This window comes from Monodelphis domestica, chromosome 8, assembly GCF_027887165.1.
Source record: "Monodelphis domestica isolate mMonDom1 chromosome 8, mMonDom1.pri, whole genome shotgun sequence".
Classification (NCBI taxonomy): Eukaryota; Metazoa; Chordata; class Mammalia; order Didelphimorphia; family Didelphidae; genus Monodelphis; species Monodelphis domestica.
Genome location: NC_077234.1, coordinates 70,193,134 through 70,217,118, shown reverse-complemented (window position 1 = coordinate 70,217,118; position 23,985 = coordinate 70,193,134). Strand labels below are relative to the sequence as shown.

The window sequence follows — 23,985 nt, the reverse complement described above, 5'->3', positions numbered from 1 at the left end:
CTCCTGACATCAGGGGACTCTGGATTCAAATCCCCTCTCACCTAGATGTATGACCTTGGGCAGGCCATATAATTTATGAGTTGCAGTTTCCCCATCTGTAAAATGGGATTAATAACATCTCTTACTGAGTTAAGAAATCAAATGAGAATGTATATAGACTTTAAAAAAAAACAACTTATCTTCCATCTTGGAGTCGATACCGAGTATTGGTTCCAAGGCAGAAGGGTTAGTAAATGGGAGTTAAATGACTTGCCCAGGGTCATACAGCTAGGAAGTATCTGAGGTCAAATTTGAACCTGGAGCCACCTAGCTGCCCCAAGAATATATATATATATACATACACTTCACCAACCTAAAGTTGTAAGCCATTATAGATTTAGGCAGATGGTCACATCCAGGTGGACCTTCTGAGCCAGGATCTGGGGATGTCCTCCAGGAACTGTAAGGGCAGATTCATGGAGAGTTTTTGCCATCTAGCCAACACCTGTTTCAATAACACCTGCTTGGGCAGGAATGAGGGAGAAGGATGAATTTCAGTTTGACCCTGATTGAAGCATCTCAAAACCAGTATCCAAATGGATTAACTGCAGGGGTCCAAGTAAATCTATCTAGCACATTGCACATTATACATGTATGTCTTAGTGGAGGGACCATTCAACTAAAATTGACAGGCTCTGGATTTAATGTCAGCTCTGCTGCTGCCTGGGACCTTGGGCAAATTATTTCCCTTTTTGAATCTCAGTTTCTCTAAATATAAAGGGAGAATGCCAGATTCAGTGTGCTCTAAGGTCTCTTCCTACTAAGAAGAACATGAAACAAACTTTGCTTTGGGGTGAACAGTGGATAGAGTGCCAGATCTAAAGCCAGGAAGATGACAAAGTGTTCTAAATCTCTTATGGTCAGAGAGATGCAAATCAAAACAACTCTGAGGTACACCTCACACCTAGTAGATTGGCCAATATGACTGTAAAGGAAAATAATGAATGCTGGAGGGGATGTGGCAAAGTCTGGACACTAATACTCTGCTGGTGGAGTTGTGAATTGATCCAACCATTCTGGAAGGTAATTTGGAATTATGCCCAAAGAATTTTAAAGAATGACTGCCCTTTGATCCAGCAATACCACTACTATGTTTGTGCCCTAAAAGATAATTAAAAAGGGTTGTACAAAAATATTAATAGCCACACTTTGTGGTGGCAAAAAATTGGAAAATGAGGGGGTGTCCCTCCATTGGGGAATGGCTAAACAAATTGTGGTACATGATGGTGATGTTGTAAGGAATGATGAACTGGAGGATTTCTATATGAACTAGAAGAACCTCCATGAATTGATACAGAGTGAAATGAGCAGAACCAAGAGAACATTGTACACAGAAAGTGAAACATTGTGAAACGATCAAATGTAATAGACTTTGCTAATATTGTCAATGCAATGATCCAGGATAATCCTGAGGGACTTATGAGAAAGAATGCTATCTACATTGACAGAACTGTGGGAGTAGAAATGCAGAAGAAAAACACATGACATCACTTGTTTATTTGGGTATATGACTTTTGGGTATATGAGTTTTGTTTTCAAAAGATTGCTCTATTGCAAAAATGAATAATATGGAAATATGTATCAAGTGATAACATTTGTATAATCCAGTAGAATTGCTTGTTAGCTCTGGGAGGGGGGCGGGAAAGAAAATGTATCATATAAACATGAGAAAATATTAAAAAAATAAAGCCAGGAAGACTTGTCTTCATGAATTAAAATCTGGCCTCAGACACTTACTAGCTATGTGAACCTAAGTAAGTCACTTAACCCTGTTTGTCTTAGATCCTCATCTGTAAAATGAGCTGGAGAAGGAAATGAAAAATCATTCTAGTATTTTTGCCCCAAACCAAACAAACCCTAAATCCACATGGGGTCACAAAGAGTTGGACACAACTGAATGAATGGATAACAACAACATGGATGGGAGACCTCCTGTAATGGAGAGATTGGAATGTCGTCGGAGACCACAGGACATCAAGGTGGGACAGAAGGTGGATCGAGGGTGCTGATGTATCAGCACCTCAGAAAAAAGCTATATGCTTCTTACTAATGAGAGGAAGATGAACCTGGCAGGTAATCAATCCCTCCCTCCCCCAATGACTGGAGAAAACAGATAAGAGGCTGAGAGTGAGGTCTTGGAAGTCAGACAGAAAGAGATAGGCAGGAGTCAAGAGTTGCAGCTGCACAGACAAAACACAGACTTTATTCACATTGATACAAAATTAGATCTTTCTAGAAAGGGTGATGGAGGGAAAAGGAGCCTAGTGGCGGATTCTTGGTAGGTTCAGGGAGTGGGGGGGGGGGGGGGGGAAGAAGGATGGCCCAGAAAGGGAAGGATGCCAGAGAGCCACAGTCTAGGAGTGGAGAGCTTGGACCCCTTTTCCACAGTGGGAGTTTGGGTAGCAGTTATTTTGGTCCCAGGACAGGGAAAAAATTTTTATAAGGTGGGAAAATCTGAGAGTTGGGGGAGGATGGCTGGAAAAGAGGAGTAAAGTTCAAGACTAGAAACTCTCCTGATTCCCCAACTTTTGGCCATACCAAAATTAGAGGCCCTCATGACCTTAGGGAGACAGGAACTGGAAGGTCAAGCAGAAGAGAGGAAGAGGCCTGTAGGCCTCCTCCCACCTCTCCTACTTTGCAGACAACTGTCCTTTAGCGGGACCTGGGGTTCCTGCATGTGGGAACCCCTGAGATCTGGGTAGGATATATAGGAGAAGGTCTGACCTCCACTCCATTTTGGAGAGGAGTTCAGGTTCAGCTCTGAGAAGCCCAGGGTAGAATGGGGCTAGAGATACAGAGTAGGAGATGCTGGCATAGGGTAGAGATGCTTGCAGAGAGCATGAGGGGACCACAGGGATTGAACCATGCCCACAAGAATGGAAGGAAGCAGAAACAGCTGGGTTGTTCACTGAGGCAAAGCCTTCAGGATGGCATTCACTTCCTCTGCTACTGCTGTCAGCGCAAATTCAAACTGGTCCTGGTGAGGGGGAGAGAGAATTGTGTTAGAGGACCAGGATTTTCCCTTGGAGAGCCAGGGCCCAGGCCTGGAGGAGACAGGCAAACTCCTACCCCAAAGAACAACCTGTATAATTTCAGGACTGTAACAAGAATAGTTGGGATCACAGGATAGAGCCATGTGGGAGAGAGACAAGGACAGGGATGCAGAATTTCATGGACATCAGCTATACCAGTGGGCACATGGTAAAAAGTGTGAGCCAGGGAGAGAGGAAGAAAAATCAAGAAGGTAAATCGAGTCCAGGGAGAAAGGGGAAGAAAACTACCTTGGTACGGACAAGCCCTGGCCGCTGGTCTCGAACATGCTCCAAGGTAGCAGCAATGTCAATCTCCTTCACTCCTGATAGAGGGAGAGACAAAGGAATTTGGGGGGAGTGGAAGAGACCCCTGAGGAAGAAGGGTTTTAGTGGTGTTGGGCATCCCAAAGGGACACTGAGAGAGAACCTTCCAAGGTCCTAGAGGAAGTGGTAGAATTGGATTTTGTAGATGGGAGTTGGGAAGACTTGGGGCTCAGATGAGTAACTGAAGATAAGCCAGAGGTGAGGGAAAGGGAAAGAAAAGACCTCACCTTTTGCCATCCGGTTCAGCACCATGTCAATGAGAATGTAAGTACCGGTCCTTCCCGCTCCATCACTGAAATAAAATGGTTTGGGGTGGTAGTAGTTCAGGTCCAGTTTGAAAGGGGAAGGAAGTACAGAAGATCATATCAAAGTTGGAAATGTGTGTTTGTGTCAGAGATTTGAGGGTTGAGATCAGAGGAGGCCAAAAGTTGAAGAAAAGACCAAGAAAAAAATGAAGCTTGGAAATCATGGATCAAGGATCAGAGCTATTCTGGGGATACTTGCATTAATAATTCTATTATTAGAGAATGATTTCTTTAATTTTCTATTACCTCTACTCTTCTTTCCTTCTACCCTAACATAAGGGGATAAGAAAGGGCCAGTGGGGTGGGGGTTGCAAGAAGAAGCAGCCTTTGGCCACACACACACACACACACACACACGAATATTACCTGCAATGCACAATGATGGGGCAGGACCGTCCTCTGTAGCACTTGTTCACTTTCCTACAACAAAAATTATGTGTCAGCCAGAGGCATAAGTCTTCAATAAATATCTATTAAGTACTGACCATGCCCATCCCTGAGAGAACAAAGGGAAGAAACCACCACTGTCCCTTCCCTCAAAGAGCTCACATTCTGCTGATGGGATAGGACATGTATACACTGTTAAGCATAATACAAGGTAATGAGTGGTGAAGGAAGCAAAGGAAAGATTTTCAACTACATACTAGAGTTATAGTAAAAGAGGAAGAGAGTGCTTACTTCCAGGGGATGGGGGAGAGGATTTGGGGGAAATAGAGAAGGGTGCCCAGGGAAGAAAGCCCCCAAATAGAAGAGGGGGAATCTCAAAGGCAGAAAGAGGAGGAAGTGACTTCTGGGCTTGGGGTATGGCTTATAAAATTGGGGAATGGAAGGTAGAATTTGAGTAATAGCTAAGTAATCCAGTTTGGGTGTATGAAGAAGAGTAATGTGCAGTTTTTATTCCTTCTCCCACTCCAATGGAAGGGAACAAGAAAGAGCCAGTGGGATGGGGTGGAGGGGTCACAAGAACAAGCAGCTGAAGACATAGGCTGAGACCACATTGTAGAGAGCCTGAAATTCTAGACTAGGGAGTGAGTCAGTTGGGAAGGGGAGAATAGTTTGTCTGTATCTTTAGGGACCCCTAACATGGCATCCTGGGAAGTGTCAGGCCCTGCCAGAAATGGAGAAGCATACAGTAAGTTGCCTCTTTGCCCTTAATATCTTCTTATCACTACTCTGTTTGGTCCTGCTTGGGGTGTGGTTCCAACTGTCTGGGGACTTGATAAGACTCCTGTGAAATTATTGGAATTAGTCCTAGGGGTAGGTTGATGGAGGACAGCCAAAATAAACTGGGGAGTAGGGAAAGAGACTGGGTAAGGACTAGAGATCATACCTCATGTTCATTGCTATTTCAGAAGGCTGGACTTGCCTTTGGGAAGTAGGGGTGGAGGGATGGATTCTAAGCCTCTAGAATCATCCCCACATTGGGAGAGTTCTAGATTTCTTATATGCCTCTGTCGGAATCCTCTCCCTGACCTGTTCCTGTCAATCAGGGCCAACTCTTATTAGAGTCTTCAATCTCTTGGGATCACTTGATAGTTCCTTTCCCCCATCAGTTCCTTCTCAATACCATAGGCTGTTTTCCCCTTTGCCCAAGCTCTTTCATTCTCTGAATCCCTCCTTATCTAAGGGGCCAGCCTTGGGGATGGACACTTGTCAGAACCTGATAGGGGATGAGTTGAATGGGAAGGCATTAAACTCCAGCATGTTATGTTACTATGTACAAGGAGTCCCTTTGTAAATAGACTCCCAGTTTAATAGCACTTTAAACATTTTAGATTTATGAAATTGAAAATTTTAAATGGTTTTATTCTTATGGCACTACATAGCTAAGTTATATGTCCAGGAGTCTTATAGTCCATTTAGGGCTCAGATTTTCTGATACCCCCAATCCTAGTTCATTCTGAAATCTCTCCCAGTCCCTTGGGGGAAGATGGATGGAGCTTTCAGCCAGGTTTGGGCAGGTGCATCCTATGGGTTAACCTCCTTCTGAGTCTGGATCTCTACCTGATTGTGGGAGGGAGGGAGTAGGGTCATATAGCTTTTCCAGCACAGGAGTCAGATAGTTATAAGGATACCCCTGAACACTTTGCCAAATGCTTAGGATTTGAACCCAGATCTCTAACTCCCATACCAGACTCAGTTTCCCTTTTCTCTTTTTCCAGTGACTAGAAATTTTGTGGATGAAGTATAGGAGAGATCAATATGGAGGAGTAAAAAAATGGGAGCAAGGAGAAGAATCCTAGAAAGCTGCCTGCCCAAAGGGGAGCATTCCACAGAGGTAGTGGTGGTGGTAGGAGAGATACCACAGGCAGCTCCATGGCTTTTGTGACCGAGTGGGATTCCTTCCTACCCACATCCCCAAAACGGGTCCACCAAAGCCCTAAGAAACAAGAACAACTTCTTTCCTCCCTCTCTTCTCTGCTCTCTGTCAGGGTCCCCCAAAGCCCTATCCCCTCAGGCGGCCTGCTGGGGCTTTCCTGGGGCCCATCCATCCTGTCCGTGCAGCAGCCACACCTGCCAATGATCACTTTTGTGACTATGCAACTGAAGCCAGAATACTAGCTGCAGATCACAAAAATGACACTGGCAGCTGTGAGGGAGAGAGGGAAAGAAAGAGGGTATGGGGGGGGGGGAGACAGACAGACAGAGATGGAGAGGCAACTGAGGAGATAGAACAAGCAGGGAAAACAGAGAGATGGAAATGGAGAGGGACAGAGAGTGGCAGAATATTGAGAGAATTAGAGGAGACCCAGAAAAGACATGGGCACAGATAAGACAGTCCTGAATTGAAGGATGCTGAGAGGGGGAAGCATCCCAGGGTGAGAGGTCAGAGATTGAGTCCCTAAAGTAGGAAGGCACAATGTGGTGTACAAAGAGCTATGGATTTGGAATCAGAGGTCTTGGGTTCAAATCCTGCCTCTGCCATTCTCTGGGTCTCAGTTTAACCATCTGGAAAATGGAAGGATTGGACTAGGTGACCTTTAGGTTATCTTCCAACTCTTAAGCTCTGATCTTAAGTCTCAGATGGTTCTTTCCTTTGCACCACTCATTTTTGGACTGAAAGATGAGGCAGGGCTTCCTAGGTCTTATGAACTAGTCCTTGGAGGAAAGGAGTAGTATCCTGGGAGATAATGGGGAACTTGTACCTGAGCCTCATTGTGGGTTCCATTTCACAAAACACATCTCTCTTCCCCCTGCACCTCCAGCCCCCCTTCACCTTCTACCAAGACAAGGAGCTGGAGTATTGCCAAGGTTCTTAGACATATATGAGTTTCTCCCTTGATCCTGGTTCCTTAGTGTTCCAGGACTCCGTGATAAGGGTGTCTGTGCTGTTGCCTTTTGCTAAATTGCCAAATTTCCATGCTCCTTGTTTCTCTCAAACTAGACCAAATCTAATTCTGGCTCCATCCCATCCCAGTCCTCCTTGCTCTTTATCCCATATCTAAGGGTCTGGTGCTTACCGACGGAAGTCCAGCAGGGGCCGTGTCGAGGTTGGGGTCCCCTCAGCTGGCCAGCTGAGGAAGTGGAACTGGGTCAGGGTGCGAGTCTCTTGGGATTGCACGTTTTTCAGGTAGAAGCTGCGCACCAGGAAGTCCTCACACCAGATATGCTCTGAAACCAGGTTCACCTGCATGGAGAAGGGGCTCAGTGTCCTGGAGATCCTCTTTGTTAATGGATTGGGGGGGTGGCTGGCTGGGGAAGGTTTCTCTCACTGCACCTAGCCCATAGCTTGTGCTTTCCAATCTTTTCACCTTTGATCCTCCATTCAAAGACTATCACCCTCTTTTCTTTCTCTTTCTACTTATTGGAATCTTTCAAGGCTCTGCTCCATCCTAATCTTGTTCTTGAAGCCTTCCTTAACCACCCTAATTGATAGGGATCTCTCCCCCTCTTCTGAAAGCAGTTGCTATCTTGAACTACTCATCTGGCACTGGTGATAGCATCTGCTGTTAGAATATATCTTGTACATTCAGTTTATATTTTGTCTCCCTCATTAGAATATGAAATCATCTAGGGTAGGACTGTTTCTGCTTTTCTTTGTATGTCTTATGCTTGATTAATAAAATGTTTGTTGAGGGGTAGCTGGGTGGCTCAGTGGATTGAGTGCCAGGCTTGGAGTCAGGAGGATCTGGGTTCAAATTTGGCCTCATTTCCTAGCTGTATGACCCTGGGTGGGTCACTTAACACTATATACCTAAGGCTTGTCTTTCTGACTTAGAGTTGTTACTAAGACAGAAGGTAAGGGTTTAAAAATAAGTAAATAAAATTATTGTTGACTTGACTGCAATGGTCCTTAGAGATCAAATAGATCAACCTTCTCGATTTGTACTGGGACTCTGAAAGGGAAAGCTAGTAAAAGACAAGACCAGGATTTGAATGCAAGTCTTTTGACTGAATCTAGTGCGTTTCTCTACCTCCATATCACTGTATAGTCTCTGGCAAGTCACCCAGACAACTCTGAACTCCTGTTTTTTAATTTTTAAAATGGGAATCATAGAACGTCTAAGGTATGCTGTTGTCTAAGCGAAATCATAAACTCCTGGAGGGCATGAATCACCTCTTAATCTCCTTCTATCTCCAAGGGGCACTTTGCTGGGCAAAGAACAGTGCTTAAGAAACACTGACAGACTCCAAGATAGCCAGGAGGGACTCGTGATGAAAATGCTGGCTACATCGAAGAAGGAACTATTGGAGTCTGAGTGCAGATTAAAGCACGCATCTCCTACTAGATTTCCTTCATGACATTTCTATTGTATGTGTGATATGTGTCTTCTATCATGACATGAACAGTACGGAAATATGCATTATATGAAAGCATGGGTATAACCTAGATGGGACTCTTTACCACCTCAGGAAGGAGGAGGAAGGAGAAAATATGAATTTTAAAATGTCAAAAAACAATTGTCAGGGGCAGTTGGAAGCTTCAGTGGCTTAAGAGCCAGGCCTAGAAATGGGAGGTTCTGAGTTCAAACCTGGCCTCAGATACTTCTTAGCCATGTGACCTTGGGCAGGTCACTTAACCCCTCTTGCCTATCCATTATCACTCTTCTGCCTTGGTACCAATACACAACATTGATTCTAAGAAAGAAGGTAAAGGTTTAAAAATAATTGTTAAAAATTGTTTCTAGGGGGCAGCTGGGTAGCTCAGTGGATTGAGAGTCAGCCCTAGAGATGGGAGGTCCTGGGTTCAAATTTGACCTCAGACATTTCCCAGCTGTGACCCTGGGCAAGTCACTTAACCCCTATTGTCTAGCCCTTACCACTCTTCTGCCTAGGAACCAATACACAGTATTGATTCCAAGATGGAACATAGAGGATTAAAAAAAATTTGTTTCTAAGTATAAATGAAAACATTAAAAAGAAAAACATTTAAAAAAAGAAAATTAAAAAATACAGATTGAGGGTTGAATAGAGTGCCAGGCTTGGAGTAGGAAGCACCTGGGTTCAAATCTGGCTTTTGACACTTCCCAGTTGTGTGACCCTGAGTCAGTCATTTAGCCTTCTTTGCCTAGTTCTTGCTAGAGTTGTTACTAAGATAGAAAATGAGGGTTTTATAAGAAAAAGAAAAGAAATACTGATTGATAGACATGTCCGTGGATGCCAGTGAGAGGAGTTAGCTCTCTAATCCCAATTTCCTTCTTTCCTTTCTTTAGAGGGCCCAGAGTTTGTGCCAGGTTCTGGCTTTTCCTTGTTCTGTATGACTTTCCTCCTCCCTGTTTGTTTCCTTCTTTTCACCCTCCCTTTCCTCCCTCCCAACCTCATAGACATGATAGAGGGATGAGCCTTCATCCGGCCAGTAGCGGTCACACTGCTTGACTCCATCCTCCACCAAGGGTGCCAGCATCACGATGACTGTGCAGCCATTTTCCCACACCATCTGAGGGAGGAAAGATCCCACAGGGTCAGACGATCAGGAAGCCAGGACAATTTCTTTGTTACAGCTTTGCCCACTTCCCATTTCCTGGGCTGCACCCAAGTGGTGACATAGATCATCCTCTGGGGAAGCCCTCCTCATTTATTAGCATCCTTTTCTGGGAGCTCACCTGCCAGAAGTCTGAAATAGTGTGGGACAGTGGGCCCTGGGTGGCAATGTAGGCTGGCATCCGTGGGTCATGTTCAATCTAGGGGAGGTACGTCATGTTGGAGTAGAAGAGAAGCACAATCAGGAATAGGAAATCATACCAAAACAGAAGGGGTTGGGGTTGGGTTTGAACTCTAGTTTAGCTGCAAGAGGAAGCTGCATCACATAGCAAAAAGGAGACTGAATTGAGGGTCGAGAGAAATGTGTGTTCAAATTCTAGCTCACCAGTGGTGTGATTCTGGGTCTCAGCTTTGCTCATCCCTAACATGGAGATGATGATACAATATCTATTCTCACTGGGCTATCGGTGTTTTGTAGGCTTTAAAGCAATCTAGAGCTGTGAGTTATTACTGTTATCATTAGAATAGATAGGCAAAGCTTTTTAGAGGATCGGGGCCAGGGCAGAAGCCAAGATAAAGTGGAATTCATGACAGAGATGACCAGCAAGGAAAAAGCGAAGAATCTCAGGTCAAGATGGGAGCTGGGATTGGCCTTTTTGCTGATGGGGAGTTCAGTACTCACAATGGGGCTAGCGTTGATATAATCACTCCGAGAAGGGCTGCTTTCCACCTTCAGCTTGATTCGGGCATGGTCATCTGCACAGAACCCACCCCACAGCCCATCTTTGGGTCATCAGGGTACCAACAGCTTCCCCACTGGTCAGCCCTCCACCAAGAAAACGCTTCCCATTAAAGATACCCAGGCTGCTCACTCAAGCCCCTTGCCCGACAACCCAGAAGCCAGAACAGGAAAGGGAGTGGGCAGGGGTAATGGGCAGGGCAGGGCTACTAGGATAGGGCCAGAGGCCACTCACAGGGCACAAAGTCAGGGTTCCTATTCTTCTTGAGGTTGGTGTCACCCTGGGCTATGCTACAAGCATTGGGCTCTGCCTGGTAGGCACACAAAGCCTGCCATTCCTTGGCCAGCCGGTCACGGTTTCTCAGGTGATCCTCCATATATGCCTGGAGAGTAGAAGTCACAGCCTGGTATCTTTCCTTCCCCTAGGTACCACTTTCCACCAAACTAGTTCAAATCCTTCATGTGCTAGCCCTTGCCCTCCCTGCTGCAGCCCCCTTGATCCTTAGCTTCCATCCTGACCAGGATCATGTGTCCTGTGGAGATGTCCATGTTGGCTTGAGCAGGCTCTTCACACCAGGATGGAGTGCTGCTGTGGGAGCTGGGACTGGCCTGAGCAGCATCACTGAACTGAGAGGAGATGCTGCTCACCCTTGAAGGCTCTGGTGGCCCCTCAGACCGGCTAAACAGAGACTTGCTGGCCATGTGCTGGCGGCACAGTTCCTGGGGAGCCAGAGGAAGTGAGCCTAGGTTCAGGAGCCACCGGTGGGGTCCAAAGATATCTTTTAGCCTTCTCATCAATATATTTTGTATATTGGGACATTTTGTTCCAAGGTTTATCTTTTCTAGTAATAATTTCAATTCTAACCCTAACCTCAGAGTACAGAGGGCTGGGTGGGGTGCTAGAAGAGATACCAAATGTAGATAAAATGGTGTTGGTTCTCCCAGAGCTTAGTCTACTGGCTTTGGTTGATTTCCAAATGAACACAGTTCCAGTGAGAAGAATTATTTTCTCTGTGCCTCTTTTTAGAGCAGAAGATCTATCTGAATGGTATTTATGATGCATGGAACTTTGGAGTTGAAAGAGATTTTAGAGGCAATTCAGTACAGCCTTCCCTAAAGGTAGGCATTCACTCCACTGCCTTCTAGAGGGGGTGGTCAACATCTAGCCTTTCCTGGTACATATTTAGGGGCAGGGGATTTACGGTTTGTGATGCAGCTAATTTCCCAATAGTCTCATTCTCTCCATATTGTGCCCTACAGTTTGCTTGGTCCAGCCCACCAGACCCAGGTGTCCTGGCCATTTCTAAGTTCCTCTCTCCTCCCATGCCCATCTCCCCTCCAGATCCCTAGGGAGCACAAACCTGATACTCCAAGGTGGTATCGGCATGGGCTCCCTCAGGCCCCAGGGCTGCCAGACGTTCCTTCTCCCGAAGTCGCCCATGCTGCCGCAAACAGATGGCCAAGGCTGCAGCCACCAGCAACCCTGCCACACCTGCCAGGGCCACCAGGGTCAGCAGCACAGAACGAAGTGGGGGAGCCCCTCGGGCTGGCCGGGGCAGCACTGCAGCTGCTTCTTCACGCTGTCAACACAGTGTTTTGTAAGGGAGGTGAGTTTACTGAGTTCAAGGGAGGTGGAAAGGAAGAAGCCATGTCACTTCCCCCATCCCTATTCACTTTCCATTTGGTCAGGACAGAAATGCTCAGGGGTGAAAAAAGCCTTCTCCTTAGTCTCAAGCTAAATTGATACTCCTGGAAGGAATCAGTTAAAGAAAATCCCTGGTGATGCCTTGGTCCTCCTGCCCAGCCATCTATCTGCCTGGTGGTATAGGGTGAAAGCAGGACAGGTACTTGGAAAACGTGTGAAGTCATTAATATTAGTGCCCAGGCTCTATTAATAATAATAGGTAACTTTTATATAGCATCTATTAAGAGTCAGACAATGTGCTACCTGCTTTATACTTATCTCATTTGATAACAATTCTAGAAGGTAGGTACTATTGTTATCTCCATTTTACAGATGAGGAAACTGAGGCAAATAGAGGTTAAGTGATTTGAACACTAATAAGTGTGTACGGCCAAATTTGAACTCAGTTCTTCCTGATTCCAGGTCAAGAGCTCTATCTAACTGCCCAGATTAAACATTTCCTATGTGCCAACCACTTCTGATAGCATGTAAGCTCAAGGGCAGGGACTAATTCATTATGGGCTTGTATATCTTCAGTGCCTGGCACCTAGTTAGCATTTGATAAATAATTGTTGATTGAGTTTCTTCCTTTCAGCTCTACTGACTGTCAGAGGCTAGAAATGCCCTAAGAAATCCAACTCCATCATTTCATATATGAGGAAACTGAAGTTCAGAAGTGACTAGCCAAGCCACCCAGCTTATAAGTGGTCTTCTGGCTTTAAGTCCAGGCTGCTTTCTCCTATAGTAACTATACCATCACCCTTTCCTCCTGAATATCACAGCATCATAGAATTTGGAGCTGGAAGACGTCTCAGAGATCCTCTAATCCAAGGACTCTTAGCCTGGCATCCATTAATGTGTTGCTGTCTTTTTAATAGTTTGAAACTGTGTTTTTATATAATTAGTGTCTTTTGCAATCTTATGTATTTTAGGTATGTAAGAATATAGTTCTAAAAAGGGGGCCATCTGCTTTGCTGGACTGCCTAAAGGGTAGAATACCCAGAAAAGGCTAAGAACCTCGGATCTAATCTAACCCTTCCTTCTACTGAGGAGGAAAAAGAGATTATGAGAGGCTAAGAAGTTTGCCCAAGGCTAGCCAGCTAATAAGTGACAGAACCTGCATTCAGACTCAGGAACCTAATGCTTTCAGGCCAAGGTTGAGCTCCATCACAGCAGCTATTGTTCTGACAAAGATTATCTACATTTTAATAGGGGAGAAGGTGATAGTTAACCCATAAAGGAACAGACTGGTGAATTTCAGCCTTGGTGGTAAGGCTGATCTTACTTAGGGAGAGGTAGCTCACTCTCTCTTTTTTTTTTAATCATGACCTTCTTTGAGTTGATATTATGCATTGGATCTAAGGCAGAAGAGCCATAAGGGCTAGGCAATAGACACTAAGTGACTTGCCCAGGATCACACAGCCAGGAAGTATCTGAGGCTAGATTTGAACCCAGGGACATGGGTCTCTAGGTCTTGCTCTCTATCTACTGAGCCATCTAGTTGCATCTGCAGCTCTTTTTTTTTTTAACTCATTACCTTCTTTGAATTGATACTATGCAAATTGGTTCTAAGGCAGAAGAATAATAAGGGCTAGGCAACAGCGGTTAAGTGACTGGTGCAGGGTCATAGAGCTAGGAACTATCTGAGGTTAGATTTGAACCCAGGGACATGGGCCTCCAGGTCTGGCTCTACTGAGCCACCTAGTTGCCCCTGAAGCTCACTTTTTCTGGTTATTTCCATTTTAGTCCAGATAGCTATAATAGAACTTGTAAAACAAACAAACAAACCCTCTTAACCTGCCCTACGTTTCTCTCTCTGCTTCCTCCCGAATCTATCTCAAACATAGAAACACAGATGTTGCTGCTCTCATTTGGCAAAGCCAGCAGCACCCCCTGCTGGTAGGAGAGAGAACTGCGCCATCTTCTCCACAGAATTAAATGATGTCAGATCTGGAAGGGAGCTTAGGGAACATGTAGTCCAAACTCCTCATTTATAGATGCAGTTACTGAGTGCCAAAGAAAGTCAAGTTGTCTTCCCAGAGCCACGCAGCTTTCTCTCTCCTCTTCAAGACTCAGCAGGGGTTTATCTCTTCTGTAAAACCTTCCTTGATCCCTCCAATTTGTTAATGCTCTCCCCTCTTCAATTACCTTGGATTTATTACCAGTACACTATGTATTTGTGGGCCTGTGGGCATCAGACTTGTGTATATGCAGTTTTACAGCCAGAATATAAGCTTGAGAGCAGAGACCATTCCCTCACCCTTTTGTATATTTTAGCACCTATTGTACTCCATAAACCTTTGTTTATTAATCGCCTGGCACTGAACCCTTCTTAAGTCCCTCCCAGGGGCCAATCCTTTGATCCTAAATCAATTCTCTAAGTTGTACCTCAGTTTCCCCTAATAGACTTTCCCTCATTCCCTTAGAGACCCTGGTTCTGGCATCAACTCCAGCCTAAAGAAACCTCCTTGCATACCTGGCCCACTCCTGTCTGCACGATTCGGAACCCTGTCTCTGCTTCCAGCTCTGACTTCACCAGTCCTAGAAGAAGGAGACATTTTAGGCTTTTTTCAGCCTGCAAGGATACTCACACCACCCCATGCCATGCCATGCCATGCCATGCCCTGTGGGTAAGCTGGGTTAATCAGGATGATGGTGAACGGTCCTGAGTCAGGGTTCAAGATACAGCTGGGGGTGGAATTTACCAGCTTGCTGCGTCACATCGGCCAAAGACATGTTCTGCTCATTGTTCCGGATTCGGAAGGTGAGGGCTGATCCCACCACACTGAAAGGTAAGAGCCACATTATGGTCCCACCCTCCAAGGCTCAGTCACTGATGGTAATTTGGTTGGACTGAGGAAGGGATAAGTTAAGCTCTCTACGGGAAACAATAAAATATATGAAGCCAATTCTAGATTAGTGTGCTATCAATCCCAGGTGGGGCTCCATCCAAGAGAGAACAAGAAGCCCCTCTGGCTTCCCTCCCCTTCTGCCCACATCACCGCATTCCCCCATCCAAAAGTTCAGGGCATCAGTCCCACCTGATATTGATGAAATTCCCAGAAGACATGTGGATGTGTTCTGCCAAGATTTCCAATAGCCTGACACCAGCAGTCAGTCCCAAGGGCCTGGGATTAGAGGAAGAGGGAGGGAGGGACTTCTCAGTTACATCATCTTGGAGGATACCTTCATTTCATAGCATTGAGAGCCCAGTAAACAGCTTCCCTGTCTTTACCATGACCTTCCTCTCCCACCTTATTTTTTTTTGAAAATTTTATTTAATAAATTAATTTAGAATATTTTTCCATGGTTACATGATTCATGTTCTTTCCCTTCCCTCCTCCCACCCCTCCCATAGCCAACATGCAATTCCTCTGGGTTTTACATGTGTCATTGATCGAGACCTATTTCTATATTATTGATATTTGCACTAGGATGATTGTTTAGAGTCTACATCCCCAATCAGATCCCCATCGACCCATGTGATCAAGCCTTCTCCCACCATATAATCATCAATCAGTTCCTATCTTCCTTCAGGTCTAATGTCCTCTTTTCTACCCATAATGATGTTGCCTTTGCTACAAGGCAAATAGTCTACCACCTATCTAACTTCTTCTTGCCCCCTTGCCTGCCTCTGGGTTCTCATGGTCTTCCCTCTCCAAGAATTCTTACTTCTGGTCTGTAACTATGTAGCCATACTCCTCTGCAGAATGAGCTGGGGGCTGCTCTCCCCCAGAGAGCCCTTTCTGGTCCAATGGACTCTTCTTCTCCATCAGGACAGGAGTAGCATGGGAAAGTGGGGACTTGCTAGGGCCTTCCACTTCAGTTCTCTGCACATGAATTGGGGTGGTGCTACCAATAGGGAGTTCAGGTAAGGAAACCATGGCAGAAGGAGCTTCTACTCTTTCGACAGTGAGCTGCATGTCTCCTTCCACTGCCTGCCCAAAAGAGTAAAGAGAGACTTGAGAGGTTGATCCAGATTGGTAGGATTGCAAAGGGACACCCAATATAGGTGCATTTAGGACTTTGGGTCAGGGAAACCTCATACAATGAGGCTGGCATGGGTGGTATGACAAAACATGAAATTATGGAAAAACCCCAGGTTAGTAGTCAGAAGAAGATTCTTGTCTTGGCTCTGCTATTGGGTAGCTGGGTCCAATTAATCTGTGATCACACTTTTCCTATTTGTATATAGTGATGTTGGATTAGAGGCAATCACTAAAGTTTCTTCCCAGGTATAAAATTCCACGGCTCTATGAGAAGGTGAGAGGTTGATGGGGTAAATTCAGTAGTTTGGGCTCTATCTGCTTACTTTCTTCATCTCAGCATCAACATTTCCAGCTTCACCTGTGAAAAGGATAGAAAAGGCTTATGAGGCAAAGGTGAAGAGAAACCAGATGAAGGTATTTGTTCTATTGCCATTCTTATCATTGACTAGAATACCATCAATGGTGCCACTCAAATTGTTGCTCTGCCATTGTTTCTACTTTCTCTTCATTTTTTGTTCTTGGCTGGCTCCTTCCTTTCTTCCTATCAATACTGTGTATTGGTTCCAAGGCAGAAGAGGGACAAAGGCTAGGCAATGGGGGTTAGTTAAGTGACTTGCCCAGGGTCACACCACTAGGAAGTGGCTGAGGTCAGATTTGAACCCAGGACTTCCCACCTTTAGGCCTGGCTCTCAATCCACTGAACTACCTATCCACCTCCTGACTGTCCTATTTCTTCAACTACTACTACTTTTCTGTTCCTTCTGCTCCTATTTTGCCTTTTCTCACCATGGCCCTGCCCTTTTCCATGAGATTTATGATTTTCTTCCTATTTCCTGGCTAAAAAGCCATGGGATACTGACCACTTCCTTCCCTAGAGCTGCCTTTCCCAGAATCCTCAGATCTCTCCACTGGACACTCACCCTGGCTCTTTCCCATACCCTTGGGCATCAGCTGCATCAGAGTATAGAGGCTGGTGAGTTGCTCCCGGCTGAGCTGCTTTAATTCCACCCCATAGTTAGCCAGCACTGCTGCCAGTCTCTGCAGAAGCACATCTTGGGGGGGGGGGGAAGAGAGGAGAGAAAGAGAAAGAGAGAGCCCTCAGAGCTGGGGTGGGAGGGGAAGCAAGGAAGTGGTGTCATGGGTACAAGGGATGTAGAAGAGTACAAAAGGAGGCTCAGATTTGCACAGCTTCAAATAGTATAGTGAGGAAGCCAATCTTGTCTCCAGCTCATCCCATTTCCAAGGGTTCTGAGAAAACTACTCATGCCAGAGACTAGAGGCATTCTGGCTTTCATTTAGGGGGCCACAGTCCTGGACAGGCTGAGATCCCCATGAGACAGGGAAGTGCGAGGCTGAAAGAAGAGAAAGATAGATGGATGGATGGATCGATGGATAAATAAGACTAAGGATGGAAAGAGAGAATAGAATAGTAGGCAGGCAGGGAGACTCACTTACCTGGCTGGGGGCCTGGGGTTTGGGATGAGAAAGCAGGAGACTCTGGTTCCCGCTCCCCAGTTCCCCCTATCCCTTCCTTCCCATAGGTCTGTGGATCTTCTCCCTGGCTGTTGCCTCCCTGTTCTTGTAGTCTTTGACCCTTGACCCTAGTTGAGGCAGGGGTCTCCTGAGCCAGGTAGAGGAGTCCAGGGTCCTGGAAGAGCTGGGCAGGTACAGGCCCTGGAGGGTTCCTGTAGGAGAGGCTGGGATGGGCACCAAACACATTCTTAGAAGAAGCTCTGCTGAAGAGGGCTGGGGGCTCCGCCTTTGGCTGGGGGACGACCGTGACCAACCCTGGGGAGTTCTCCAAGGCCTGGGAACTATCCTGGGAGGCAAACTGTGTGGGAAAGCAAAGCTTGTGGTCAGAAGAAAGTTAAGGGTGCGTTAGAAGGGGTGACTGCAGACAAGGAATGGCTGCTCTTAGGTCTCACCTGGTGAAATAGGTAGGGTTGCAGCAGTGTGGGCTCATAGCTCAGGGCAGGGAGTGGGGGCTGTGGGGGCAGCAGCAGATGCTCCAGGAGTGGAGGCAGCAGTTCAGCTGGGAGGGAAGGCAGCAGAGCTCCACCCCCACCCAGCAGAGGCCTCGGAAGCCGATGCTGGGCTGCAGGGGCAGAGCCTGTTGGGGGGTCAGGTGGAAGCAATTCCCCAGGGAGAGCAGGTCTCCTGGCTGCCAGGCTGGACCTGGGGAGGAAAGCAATGTGTGTGGTGGGGAAGGAATGACAGGTAGCAGGTGGGGCAGGAAGAGCAGTGGTACAGAAGGGCCTACAGAAGGGCTGGAGGATGGGACATCCACTCTAAGGGGGCAGCTGCAGCCCAGGGCCCAGGGCAAGGCTAGGGTAGCTCCCATGACTTGATCATCCTGCTACAAAAGCAGCTACCAGGAACAAAGTGTGAGAGTGGAAATAGAGAGGAGGGACGGCAAATCTCTTCTCCCAATCACAGCTTCCAAAGCTGTGTCATTCAGATGCCCACCATCCACCACGCCATTGTTCGATATGTGTATCTCAATGTTCTTTGTACCCCAGTTAATGACCCTCATTTCCCCACTGCAAGAGAAGAAAACAAGCCATTCTTGTGGCCCATCCCTTCCTAGCCCAGGAATGTCATATCACATATGTGAAATGAGGATTGGGCAGGAGGGCAGTTGACTAAACCAATAGCCAACTCCTGAAGCAGCAGGCCAGCTGAGACCAGCAAAAACTTGCCACAATCCTGCCTCAGTCCTACAAACTCTGTCTATAGATCTTCAGGCCACTTCTCAGACCCTCTAGTCTTCCCTTTTTCAGCACAAAAATTCTTTCAGGTGAGCTACAAAATCCACCCATCTATACTGGGGTTTCCTTGAGGGTAGAGGTGATTATTCTTCTTGTTCCACATGACCCCAGGTCTTACCTGTCCTTGGAGCCAGGGTCTGGTGGTCGGAGCCGGGGGATCCTCTCCATCTCCTGGGATATCACATACTGGGTGAGGTCATCCTGCCAGGATAGGCCTGAGAGGGTGGAGAAACCCAAAGAAGATGGTTAGTTCATCCAGAGAACCAGAATGAGACTAAAAATAATTTCCAAAAATCTATGTTTTATTTTTTTTAATTCTTACTCTCCATCTTAGAATCAATATGAAGTATTGGTTCCAAGGCAGGAGAGTGGTAAGGGCTAGGCTATTAGGGTTAAGTGACTTGCCCAGGTTCATACAGCTAATATGAAAGTATCCGAGGCTAGATTTGAACCAAGGACCTCTATCTCCAGGCTTGGCTCTCTATCTACTAAGCCACCTCCCTCCCTTCTCCCTCCATACATATGTTGAAGAGAACATCGTTCAAAGGGAAAATGAGAAAGGTTCAGGGCTAGTACATTTTGTCTGTCCTTGAATATATCTTCTAATTCTTCCTTCCTTCCTTCCTTCCTTCCTTCCTTCCTTCCTTCCTTCCTTCCTTCCTTCCTTCCTTCCTTCCTTCCTTCCTTCCTTCCTTCCTTCCTTCCTTCCTTCCTTCCTTTCTTCCTTTCTTGACACCAAATCTCCTCATCTCATTCAGGTTGAAAGTACAATGTCTACTCAAGACATTCCTGGGAACCCATCTTATTAGTGCCATCAGCTACAGCCTTAAAGAAACTAAAAATTCTGAATTCAAGAGATTCAGTAGCCTCAGATTACCCATAGTATCACCAGGCTGGGCTTTCTAAACTATCTTTGATGATCCTGAGGCAGCTCTCATTTCTGTCTCTCCCTGGATCAAAAAGGGCTCCTGATTTTTAGCTCCCAGATAAGTCAGCATATAAAGAATCATACATGCTCCATCATTCTTCTTTTTTTTTCTTTCCTGTGTACTTTGCCCTGACATTACTTAGATTTCATTAAAAAAAAAAAAAGGTTCTTCCAGTAAAATCACTTTTAGGTTCCTGGTCCTGATGGTCAGGTAGAACTCAAATGTGGGGCTGGTCAAGAGCACTGTATGCTGGTCCTAGTGGCCTCTGTCTTGGTCTAAATTGCTCTTTTAGAATCCTCTAGTGCCCATTAAAAGGTAATCTACCTGGGTAGCTCAGTAGATTGAGAGCCAGTCCTAGAGACGGGAGGTCCTAGGTTCAAATTTGGCTTCAGACACTTTCCAGCTGTGTGACCCTGGGCAAGTCACTTGACCCCCATTGCCTAGCCCTTACCACTCATCTGCCTTGGAGCCAAATACATAGTATTGGCTCCAAGATGGAAGGTAAGGGTTTTAAAAAAAAGGCACTCTACCTAAATGCTGACTTGGCTTTCCTAAGTAGAATGGATGATTATAGATGTAAGAGTGTTAGAAATGACAAGGGTATATTAGGACAGGAAAGAGACATCTTTTGTCTAGGGAAAGCTTCAACTCTCATTTCTTCCGTCCTTAACTGACAGGTCCCTGCCCCTCTCCCCAATCTCTTTCTTCCTCACTTACCTTGGGACATGAGCTGCCGAAGCACCCCTTGCAATCTCTGGAGGATGGGTGAAGTGACCTGTAGGAGGGGCCGGACTCTTCCTGCACCTGTCTGGCACTGTCCAAACAAACCATCTAGGGGTGCAAGGGGTGATATTTCTAGGACACCTGGCAGGTACCACAAGTTTCACATATTCCATAGCCCTGGGACCACCCCCCTCTTGACTCCTGCCAGGTTATGAAAACCTTGTTCCTTGTAGACAGGGTGGAATAGGACTCTTCCCCCTGGCCCCTGATACAATCAAGCATTCTCTCTCCACCCCCCTCTTTCCTCTCCACAGCTTTCATTGCCACGTGGCTGACTTGTCTTCCTCTTTCACTCACCCTGGATACAGACCTCCTGGTGAGAGCAGAGCCTACGGTCAAACAGGCAGCCTGTGGATAGACAGATGAGTCCAACAACTTACCAGCCAAACATCAGATAGTCATACAGATGGATAAAAGAGGAGGGGATAGGGAAGGTAATTTGGATCCATCCTAGGGAAGGATGCTCGTATAAGAGAAATGGTGCAGGGAGGAGATCTGAAATCTTCAGGAAAGAACCTAAGCCCCAAGTTGATCAAGATCTTGGCAAAATGATGCCTGAAAGCCTCAGTTTTCCCATATGGTCAGTGTTTATACATATTCAGTATTGTACAGCTCCTCCTATGGGCACAACATTCAGGAGACCTGCAAGACATTTATATGTTATGACTAGCGAGTTAGTGGGACAGGAAGACCAGCTCTGCTACTTTGAGGGGTCCTTCTGGGTAGGATGTGAGGCCTCTGGCATAGAGGGCTTGGAAATGGGGAGGGCTTCCCACTCACATAGGGAACAATGGGGGTAGGAAAGAGGAAGGGGAGGAGACCAATAGTCTCCGATGGGGAAAAGGACCTGGAGGGGGCAGGAAGGGCTTCTGAGGGTGGGAAATAGGAAGTGTGGGACAGAGGGGAAAACGAAGCCGTCCTCAGGGCTGCTCAAGAGCGGACCACGCGCCCAGAACAGACTCTGCCACTGTCCAGGGTGCTGACGCTCAGGACCGGGTGGGGCCGAGGGTTTGGAATCCGGCTGTTCTGGTGAGAGATCTGCTTCTCTCGAGGCATCTGCGTGAGGCCTGTTCCCATCCCTACCATCCGAACCCATATGGTCACTGGATTGTCTCCCCTCGAGCCCTAAAGTCAAGGACTGGTCTGAAAAGGGGGGCGCCAGACAAGGAGATGAGGAGTCAGCCTGCTCACTCCCCTTACCCATGCGCCCCTCCTTTCCCGCCCTCAGTTAGTGAGTCAGCGACTGACTCTGTCTCCGGCCGCTCAGCCGTGAGTCAGCGCTGGGCCTGGGGGGGAAGGGTTGGGAGCGGGGGTGGGGGGTGGTGGGAGGGAGAGGGAGAGGGGGAGAGAGAGAGAGAGAGAGAGAGAGAGAGAGAGAGAGAGAGAGAGAAGAGACCCTCTCCCCCCCCCCATCTTCTACCCCTATACCCTCAATTTCCCTTTAGCGCTGGGAATCCCCAAACTGGACTGACTCAGCCTCCCTGGGAAATCTTGGTCCCTCTTCCGACTCAGTCTTTTCTTCCAGAGCCCCAGAATCCCCTAGTCGGCTTCCCCAGGCTCCTGCAGCCTGGGATGCTCAAACTCCTATCTAGAATCTATTTACGATTCCCAAGAGAAGCCCTTCTCCTCTCTCCACTTTACTGTCCCGACTTCTTCCAGGTCTCACCGTGATCCCCTTGCATTAGCCTCAGTCTTAAACCCTTCAGATCTGAAAAACCCCTACTCCCTCCTTCCCAGGATCGAAGGCCCGACCACCCCCAGAGCCCACTTCTCCTAAGGTCCCGCCTCCGGGTCCTGGGCCCCACCCCCAGGACTACGCCCCCTTGTTCCCTCCCCCCCACAAGTCCTTTTATTCCCCCCACCGCCCCCAGTTCCTATACGAGTTCTTGCCCCCTTCTCTCTAGAATCTGTACCCCAACATCACTTAGGCTGGGATTCGCCCCCTTCCCATTCCTCCAACCGTTAGGCTTCCTCCTGACCGTGGGCACTGGTGGCGCTGCTGCCCCTAAGGCGACCGGTCAGTAGCAGGAGGCAGAAAAGCAGTCGGATCCCCCAGAACCCCGGGAGCCGCCGCATCCTCCTCCGCTCGGTGCGCGCAGGATCCCCCGGCCGAACCGCAGCGACACTGGCGGGAGCCGGACGCAAGGGGCTCGGGCGGGGCCACGGCGCACCCCACCCACTTTGGAGGTGGGTTTCATACGCCCCTCATGGTGTTGCTTGTCCAATCATGGGCAGTCCCAGCGTCGTCTCTTCCACCTTTCCATCCCTTGTTTTCCTAGATTGACTTTTGCGTCATAAATGTCGTCATACCCCTGCCCTCGAGGGGGTCTGCATCATGAAGACCCTCCTCTAATAGCCACTCCTTAATACAAGCCACACTCCCAATTACCCCTGCTCCGTCTCTACGTCAGGCTCCACCCCCAACTCAGAAAATGAGGCGGTGGGGGCACCGGGGGCAAGGTGCGAAAGACAATTAGGGTGAATTAGCTTCCGCATCATTCACATTTCCTTTCCAGCCCACTCGGCCTAAAAATCTCCCTCTAACCCTGAGAGTCTTGAAGGGCGAAGAAGGCTATTTCTTTAGGATATCCTGAAGGACATCCAGGGTAGAACCCAGGCATCCTAACAGTGAAATAGGATACAGTCCAACCAGGAGAACCGAGGGAGAGCTCATCCATTCAGCCCCGATAGTACAGATGCCACTTCCCACTCAAGGCCAGACTTCAAGGAGCCAAAGAGGCCCTCTAAAAAGGCCCTAATTGAGGAGAGAGTTAATAAACTTTGACCTGACCTGCCTGGATGTTTGGACAAGACAACTCTAACCAATTTTTAATAGTTGCTCTTAGCAACAGCACTAAGAGCCAAGTGTCTCGGAAATGAGCTCAGCTTTCCTCCATGCCAGTCATTCAATCCAGCTGCTGTCAATAATCTTAATTAGCAGAAGACAGCTTTACTGGTAGCTTGTGGTGCAGTAGAACGCTGGTCTTGGAATCAAGAAAAAAGTTAAAATTTGACCTGATACTTACTGGCTGTGTGACCTTGGGCAAGTCACTTACACTGTATTCTAAACTGTAAAACTGGGATAATCACAACACCTATTTTGGAGGGTTGTTTTGAGAATCAAATAAGATAATATTTGGCTGATAGCAGGCACTATATAAATGCTTCCCCTCCTACTATTTTTGTACTCATCTTACAGAAAAACAAGCTGATGCCTAAGGAAGTTAAGTGACCTGTCCAACAGTTGCTGATGAGCCAATAAGATAGCTGACAATTTATTTCTAGAGTATCTTAAGGTCTGCAAAGTGTATTGGCCTTCACAAACTCATGGAGTAAGGTAAGTATTACTCATTTTACAGATGAGGAAACAGGCTCAGGCCAGGTTAAGTAACTTGTTATTTTATAAGGTGTTGGAGATAAGATTCAAACTCAGGGTTGGGGCTCTTTTCATCAAATCAGGATGAACAAACT

General features: G+C 46.9%; 1 protein-coding gene and 1 non-coding gene across 3 annotated transcripts; both read right to left on the bottom strand.

Moving 5' to 3' along the window:
- Nucleotides 1-2,213: 2,213 nt before the first annotated feature.
- On the bottom strand, nt 2,214-23,058 carry PTPRN (protein tyrosine phosphatase receptor type N). 2 transcript variants are annotated; one of them, XM_007501660.3, is made up of 23 exons: nt 22,494-23,058; nt 20,812-20,862; nt 20,449-20,562; nt 18,921-19,017; nt 17,960-18,209; nt 17,490-17,865; nt 16,955-17,086; nt 16,358-16,392; nt 15,718-15,983; nt 15,087-15,173; nt 14,751-14,830; nt 14,522-14,586; nt 11,723-11,941; nt 10,881-11,081; nt 10,597-10,744; nt 10,305-10,378; nt 9,745-9,822; nt 9,459-9,578; nt 7,162-7,328; nt 4,067-4,120; nt 3,623-3,687; nt 3,321-3,394; nt 2,214-3,016 (listed from the first exon to the last, which is right to left on the bottom strand). In XM_007501660.3, the coding sequence occupies exons 1-23, from the start codon at nt 22,588-22,590 to the stop codon at nt 2,945-2,947; spliced, it is 2,922 nt and encodes a 973-aa protein (XP_007501722.2). In that variant the 5' UTR covers nt 22,591-23,058; the 3' UTR covers nt 2,214-2,944. The 2 variants fall into 2 exon arrangements, with proteins under 2 accessions (XP_007501722.2, XP_016280558.1); XM_016425072.2 differs by lacking the exon at nt 10,881-11,081.
- Nucleotides 6,208-6,297, bottom strand: MIR153-1 (microRNA mir-153-1). Its single transcript, NR_034980.1, has one exon. It is a non-coding gene; the product is annotated as a microRNA mir-153-1 (primary transcript).
- Nucleotides 23,059-23,985: the final 927 nt, after the last annotated feature.